At 35.0% G+C, this 8,556-nt stretch overlaps 1 protein-coding gene across 6 annotated transcripts in view; it reads left to right on the forward strand.

Moving 5' to 3' along the window:
- The window catches only part of LOC143232765 (fringe glycosyltransferase-like), a 67,474-nt gene extending 62,028 nt beyond the window's left edge, over positions 1-5,446 (forward strand). For 2 of the 6 annotated variants that reach the window (XM_076468579.1, XM_076468587.1), the window contains one exon: positions 1,875-3,309. In XM_076468579.1, coding sequence (XP_076324694.1) covers positions 1,875-1,912 — 38 coding nt within the window. In that variant the 3' untranslated portion in view covers positions 1,913-3,309. Of the gene's footprint in view, positions 1-1,874; positions 3,316-3,755 lie in introns of those variants that run through there. The other 4 variants (XR_013017722.1, XM_076468586.1, XM_076468584.1 and 1 more) reach the window with 4 other exon arrangements.
- Positions 5,447-8,556: the final 3,110 nt, after the last annotated feature.

Consider the following 8,556-nt stretch of genomic DNA (forward strand, 5'->3'; position numbering starts at 1 on the left):
TGTTCGTTTGTTTGTTTTTGAATTACGCGCAAAGCTATACGAGTGTTATCTGTGGTAGCCGTCCTTAAGTTAGCAGTGTAAGAAAGCAGCTAGTCATCACCGCCAACTCTTGGGCTACTCTTTTACCAACGAATAATGGGATTGACCGTCATATCAGCTGAAAGGACAAGCGTGGTTGGTGTGACGGAGATTCGCACCCGCGACCCTCAGATTACGAGTCGAGCGCCCTAACCACCTTGGGCATGCCGGGTCGCTTGCTTTATGTTGTCTCATTCATAACCACGGGATAAGTGAACTACTGCTGAATGGTGTCCTTTCTAGAATCTCGCTCTTCAAAGGGGCAGGACTAACATTAGCTGAAGGATAATGTCCCAGTTTTAGCGATTACAAAATTAATCGTTATTAAATACTATCAGACACATTTTTCTTTGGCTACAGTGTTGTCGTGATCTTTAGTTAGGGAAAGCAGTAAATTTCATTTAAAGAAGCTAATAACCACAATTTTGTTAAATGCAAAGAAAAGTACTTTATTACTAGAAACATTCAGTATATATGAATTTTAACTCTTAAACAAGTTAATTGAGTATGGAAACATGTTATGGTAATAATAAGTTAGCATACAACGACTTATAAGCATAACAAAGAAATTTATATTGGAAAAATGTATCACATGTTATGTTGAAACAAGTTAAATATTCCCCCAAAATAAATTACTTCATTATACTGATAAATCGTTGTTTGCCAACTTTTTATTAGGGCAAGTTACATCATAACACACATATAAAAATTAGTTGTCTCGAGATTTCGTAACTGAGAGGTTAACCTGTTTTGGTCACATCCTCGAGAGAGTGCAAAGATTTTATGATCATTTACACAGGTTTTATAAGGCACAGAAACTAGTCAGGTTGAATCTTGTAACTTGCGTGCCGTGTGCAATTATTACTTTGCCAATTTTGTAGCTAAGTGCTTCTTGCTTTGTCTTCTTTTTTTTTTTTTGCGTTCAGTGAAGTCTAGAACGTTCGGAAGTTTAGTCTTTTGAAATTAAGATTTACCTATAAGTTTAATTAATGAGGGGTTTATTCACTCCAAACAATCGGTCCGCGTTTAGTGGTCACGTGATAGGATGTCTGACACTTGTTGGGTTCAATACTTTCCAGTGATAGCATGACAAGTATAAAACTTGTCCATCCCATTAATGTTTAAAATTTTAACTTTTACGAGTATTATGTAGCCTTAAATCATGTCTATGTTGAAGAGTCTTTGCACAATTGATTGCCTAATGTCAATTAATACATTAATAACTTCTTTTAAACCTTTGAAACAAAAGGAACTTGTTAATGGTTGAAATGTTTGTTGCCAAAGCTTTATGCAAACAAAGATTAGAAAACCTAAAAAATATAAAAAATAAAATACAATTTTAAATCAGTCATAAATTTAAATACACTCTTTACTTTGATCTTCAGTGAAACAAACCACAAATGTCAAAATTTTAACCTTGTTTGCCAGAGTTTCACTATAGCCTGGTCTGATTATAAATAAGAAATATTAAACGCCATTTTAAACAAACGTCATGTTTCAAGTAAACACTTACATGATTTTAGGCAAATAGTTTCTGCTCTAAACATAATTTACTAAGTTCAGGCCCAACATATTTCTTAACTAAGATGTTTTTTTCACTAATTTACCTCTATACTGAAGTATATATGTAAAACGAATTCAAATTTAGTCTTCCATGTTTAATTTCTTTCCTACAACTAAATCTTAATGATATTGCACCAGGTTTTAACCGTTTACGATTTGTGAAGAATTAGTTGATAACTTAAATATTTTGTTTTGTAACAGCCATGATATTTTTTCTTTTTATCTGTGTTCAGCATGGCCAGATGAGTTGGGTGGTAGACTCGTAATGTGAAGGTCTTGAGTTCGAATTCCCGTCACATTAAGCTTGAACTAAAGTAAACTTTATGGGACGATGGACCTGTCTTCAAAGTTTCGCCATTACTATCAAGAGAAGAAGCAGGCTCTCATAGCCAGATTTGATGTTTTTAATATTTTAAAGCAAAGTTTAACCCATACTGCAAACGTACATCTATATATATATCTTCCATAACAGTATGTTTGACCTTGACCATATGAGATGTCCACTGTATCAGTCTCTTTAATAAGCTGATGCCTGTATCACCGCCAGGTGGCAACAGGCTGACCTCTGGTCACACTGTGTCAGGGCTCGAGGGGATAAGGGCAAGACCATGTCGATCTCTGTGATGACCTAAATGAGAGTTACCATGTCCAATATCCAAGAAGCTGCCATTGTTTGCTACAGGACAGGTATGTAGAGAAATCTACTGACAAACTTGGTGACTTTTATTAGAATTGAAGGTCGCATGTAGAAAGTATGTGAAATTGTGAAGTGAATAAAAATCTCGTAAATTCTGTAAAGGTTTTACTATCGTATATGCATTTTGATATCGATGTTTGTTTACGTTAAATTCATATTTATAAATGTACATAGCTTATACTACTAAACTTGTATTGCGAAATTGCCGTCTATTCACTAAATCTGTAAAAGATTCTTGAGTGTAACAATCAACAATATAGGTGTGTACATTGTAATGGATTTACCGTTACGCGTTTATTTTTAAGGCCTGTGCTTGATTCGGTATAGTTTTATTTTTTGCCTGTGACGTATATTGTTGGCTGTACATTGCGCAAGTCTCGCCTGTTCTCTAAATTTTTAAGAGTCTCGAGAACAAGAATCAACAATATTTGTTTTACAAAAACGCGCTAAAACATTGTTGAAACTTCGAGAAATTTGCGTGATTGCTATATAAAACCGACGCGCCAGACGAAAGATATTATTGGACAGCTACAGTCAGTGTGCTATTGACCTCGAAAACTATTATTGTGATTTACGCCTATTAATCGAAAGCTATAGCACTGGACCAGGAACGTTTGTAGATTTCGAACATTACAAACCGAAAACTTCAGAGTATTAATTTCGAATGCTAGTACTTCTACTTGGTGCTTCAAGTTTAGTCAGCTGTCGAAAGAAGCTTACAGGTGTATCAACAAACAATTTATTGGCTATCCGTGAACTTCGAATGTTATTATTTCTACTAGGTGCTTCAAGTTTAGTCAGCTGTCAAAAGAAGCATACAGGTGTATCAACAAATAATTTATCTGTTTTCCGTGAACATCGATAAAAGATTGAGTTTCAAATCAGATATAAGACTTATTATTGTTTGTAAGTTTGTAAAACTTTTGTATATAAATCATTATTCGTAATAACTATTAGTAATAACCGTTTTATAAATTGTATTGTTTTTGTTCATATATTAAAATACATTTATGTTAAAAAAGATAATTGGGCGTATCAATCTTGTTTGCAAATATCATAAATTTGATACATATTAACATTTAATTAACTTCTAAATTAAAATGAAAAGTTCCGGTTATTTGAAATAGTAATACATAACGTACGTAACATAATAAATCGAAGATTCGTCCGACATAAATTCTAATACATAACACAATGAAATGAAAACTCATCCGTGATAAATTATAATGCGAAACAACATAAATAGATGTTGCTTAAACTGAAGTTTTGAGAAACTCTCCTCACACTTACACCCTTGTGCAAATTAATTCAAACAAGAGGGAAAATTACGATTTTTTTTCAATTTTTGCGTTTTATTTCTGAGAATCCAAAAATTACTCACAAATTAATACGTGATATGACCGCATTTTTTTTTCAGAGGATCATTACTCCGCTTTAGCATCGAGTCCACGAGTTGACTGCAATCTTTACTAATTTTTGGATCGCGGTACCACACTCAGTTATGGTTTCAATTAGCTTATCTTTCGTAGTACAGTCTTTTCCCCGAAGTCTTTCTTTACAAATATTTTCAATAGGGTTTAAGTCCGGAGAGTTTCCAGGCCAGTCCAGCACCTCTATTCGCGTTGTAGTCATAAAATTCTTCACAAGTTTCGATGTGTGGCACGGAGCCAGATCTTGCTGAAAAATGCCAGATCCATCTGGAAATCTCTTTTTCAATTCTGGAACGATTCTTTTCTGCAAAACTTCGATGTGCTGTGGTCCTCGCATCATACCTTCTACGATATGTAAGCCTCCGACGCCATAGTAGCTGAAAAATCCCCAAAACATCTTCATCAAGGGATGTTTTACGAACTGATTGATGTGAGATTCTCGAAGTTTCTCACCTGGAGATCTGCGAACATGCAGACTTCTTTGACCCTCTACGAAGAAATGAGTCTCGTCACTGAATAACACCTTCGTTCATTGTTCTTGCGTCCAGTTCTTGTATTTCAGACCGCTTTTTATTCATTGAGTTGGTAAGAAGTTGTTTTTTGACTGGTCTCCTTGCCCTTCTAACGCAATTTTGAATGACGTAATATTCCTCAAAATTTCGTCATATATCTCAAAAATAGATCAACTGTACTGCAAAACACAGCTAATGACGCCGTCTGTATGAAAAAATGACTATTAAAGAAAATCAGCGGGTCCAGCGAACCTACTCCGGTCACCATGCTGAAAATATTGTAAAATGACCATTTGTTTCAATAAATTTGCACAAGGGTGTATAAATGTAACCAATACGACTCGCCGAAAGTCAGTATAAATTGTTGATTTGTTATAGTTGGTGTGTTATATACCTTGGAAGCTTTTACTGTGGTTAATGTTTATTAATCATGAGCTTTCAGATATTTGACGAGAAACCTTTTATAGATTTCGAACATTACAAGCCATTTAACTTTCATCGGCGGATAACTCGGCGTGTGGCTGGTGTAGGACGCAGTCAGCTAGCTCCCTGTTAAATGAATTGTACCTACACCAAATCAAAATTAATTCACTTATCATGAACTCTTGATAAGATACCAAGGAAGTTCCAGACTAGATAGAATACTCAATATTGTTTGTAAAATTCTACATAGATCATTATTTGTAATAATCATTATTGTAAATTGTTATTTTTTCTGTATTGAAATTTATTTGTATTAGAAAAAACTGTGCATATCAATCTTGTTGGCAAATATCATGACGACATTTATGTAACTTCTAAATCTAAATGATAACTATAATTTAACACAGCTTCATGTTATTATTCATTGTAATACATAACAATTCATATGCATATATTGAATAAATAAAGGAAGAATTATCTTTCTCATTTTCCAGGGGGTAAGTTCATAACTGAATAATTTAATATATTATTCAAGTTACCCAAATAAATTGTAGAAAGTAATAAATCACATGTACTTAAGTTTGCGAGTTTGTAAAAATCTTTGGTTAATTTTCTACAATAAAAAAAAAGGTTTATCCTCTACAGATTGTTATTTTCTACAATAAAACAAAGGTTTATCCTCTACTGATTGTTGTTTTATTGATAAACTTGGAACGAAGGTAATAAATCAGTTTCTTCTTCAGGATTTTTGAAATGTGTGTTTTTGAATTTCGCGCAAAGTTACACGAGGGTTATCTGCGCTAGCAGTCCTTGATTCATCAGCATAAAACTAGAGGAAAGGCAGCTAGTTATCACCACCCACCGCCAACACTTGGGCTACTCTTTTTACAAACGAATAGTGGAGTTGACCGAACGTTATAACACTCCCACGGCTGAAAGGACGAGCATGTTTGGTGTGAAAGGGGTTCGAATCGGCGACCCTCGGATTACGAGTCGAGCGACCGAACCACCCAGTGAGATTTAAATTTATTAAATAGGAAAATAACAGGATTAACAATTTCTTGAAGTTCCTTCCCTTTTAGAAAGTATAAAAAGCCAAATTTTCATACTTCAAATCCGTCAAGAACTGAAGTAAGTAGTGGTTATCTGTTCTTCTGATGCCACAATGCAAAGCCATACTGTGTCTTTACGCTAACGTCTCCATGTGGGATCTGGGCATCAGCCAATGAGGTCGCGAGAAGACGATTTCAAGTAGACCTACTCTTGTTCTTGGTGATAAAGGTTTAGAAAATCGCCTTGTGTGTGCGCATGTGTTGGCTACTATGTTGTTTGAGGTTACATAGGAAGAAATTCCGATTGAGAAGATTTGCTATGTGCAGTAACTGTACTGGATAAAGTCTGTTACTTTGTTTTAACACTGTTATAAAATTATACACATTTTAGTTATCAATTGAAACTCGGTGCAATTTATATAATATCCTCGCAAGCTTTTTTAGTAGTATTTCGATTGGAAGCACCTAACAAATTACACACTAATTCACTGTTTCGAATGTTGCGCACCACACATGAGAACATGAAGAAAAATGATAAGTAGAAAGCTCGGTTTGAGAGAATACAGGTTGTGAACTTCTTATATGATATAATACTTGTGCCTGCAGCAGATTTACTAACAGACTAATTATGTTGCATTGGCTTTTACAGATATCCTATTACCCACAGCCCATTCTACTTGACACTCAGTTTAAACCGGTTTTAGTCCATTAGAGAAATCGCAGATAACAAGTTAAAAGGGGAGTTTTCGTTTATGTTCGAGAGAGAGAGAAAACATAACAGAACTCTGTAGTTGAACTAAATATATGAGGTTAGACTATAATTGTGAGAGTCAAATCTCTTGATTGCTGGTTCATATTGTCGGATAAGAGTAATGGAATGTAGTTAACACGTGTTGAAAACTTAATTTCAAGATTTCGAGACGTTTCGTTACTTATATGAATAACAATGACATTGTGATAAACAATTACTTTGAAATATTGTTGAAGTCTACATAATTGATGCCTTAATATTAACTAAACTTTAAGTTTAAACGTTTCAAAAATATGAATAGTACTTAATATATATAAAAACAAACCACCGAAGCATGATTAGTGTAATAGAAACGTCAGAGGTCGGACATGGTCTAGTGATTAAATCACCTGAACTTTAAATCGGATGTTTAGGGTTTACATTTCAATGTTGATAAAACGCACTTCGCAGATTGGAACTGTGAGTGCGTTACAAGAACGACAGTCGGCAAGAGTAGCCCAGTATGACACTAGATTAATAAGCATTATAACAATCATAGTTATAACTTTTGAAGTTTATAGCACGCCAACTAGAACAAACCAGTAATATATATTGTCTTTTGGTGCGGCGCGTTGGTTACATTTGTAAGTGTGAGGAGAGTTTCTCGAAACTTCAATTTAGGCAACTATGTAGACGATACACAGTGTTCATGACCACACATGTATTGTTGATTCTTACACTCGAGAACTTTCTATAATTATGGGCCTGGCATGGCCAGGTGATTAGGGTAAACCTCTGTCACATCAAACATGCTAACCTTTTCAGCCGTGGGAGCGTTATAATGTGATTTTCAATCCCGCTCTTCGTTGGTAAAAGAGTATTCAAAGAGTTGGCGGTTGGTGATGATGACTAGCTACCTTCACTCTAGTGTTATACTACTAAATTAGGGGCTGATAGCAAAATTCAAAACAATCTACAATTTATTGTATACGCGGAAATGTCGCAATATGGATTTAACAGTATAAGTTTTGTACATTATTAAATATAAATTTAACTAAAACAAACATTGATGTTGAAATAGATATATGATAGTAAATCCGCCACAAATATAATTAGATATATATTTTTTTCTGGAACAAGTTTTGAAAATCGCCCTGTAGATGTGCAGGTTGCTAAGTTGTTTTATGTGCTATCTAGGGTCGCGTAAAGTTTCATGTCTTAAAATGGGGCAGAAGTCTTTAACTCTCTATGATATGCAGTAATTGTACAAGTTATGGTTTACAAATTTACACAATGATTTTATTTGTTTCAGATTGTTGCGCAACGCTACAAAAAACTACCTGCACCGAATTTTTTCCTTATTTTTAACTTATAGACTATAGAACAGGCATCTAGTTAACAACACCCATCGATAACTTTCGAACTAATAGCTAATAACTGATCGAATGGCGAGATTTGAGGGTCAATGTGTGGAGGACATTTATACAGTCACAAATGAAACATGGATGATTCCTAACTGCACAGTCTAATCACTTGTCATTCTTGATGAAGAGAAACCCACTTGAAATAAAAATGTATCTCAGAACTTTTATTGATAAGCAGAGAACAACGTTTAATGTCCCCCAGTAGTACAGGGGTAAGTCTACAGATTTGCAACGCTAAAATCAGGGGTTCGATTTCCCTCGGTGGGCTCAGCAGATAGCCCGATGTGGTTTTGTTATAAGAAAACACACACACACAGAACAACGTTTCGAATAACATGTAAAGTGTCTTCACTCTAGTTAAATGGATTTGGCTTGTTTTGAATTTCGCGCAAAGCTACACGAGGGTTATCAGCACTAGCCGTTCCTAATTCAGCAGTTTAAGACTAGAGGGAAGGCAGCTAGTCATCACCACCCCTCGCCAACTCTATAGGCTACTCTTTTACCAACGAACAGTGGATTGGCCATCACATATAACCGCCCCACGGCTGAAAGGGCAAACATGTTTGGTATAACGGGAATTCGAATCTGAGGGCCAGCTAAATGGGTCAATCGTAATTAGAGAACCCAGTTAGTAGCATATTCATAAC

The sequence above is a fragment of the Tachypleus tridentatus genome, chromosome 11 (genome assembly GCF_004210375.1).
Source record: "Tachypleus tridentatus isolate NWPU-2018 chromosome 11, ASM421037v1, whole genome shotgun sequence".
In the NCBI taxonomy this organism is placed as follows: Eukaryota; Metazoa; Arthropoda; class Merostomata; order Xiphosura; family Limulidae; genus Tachypleus; species Tachypleus tridentatus.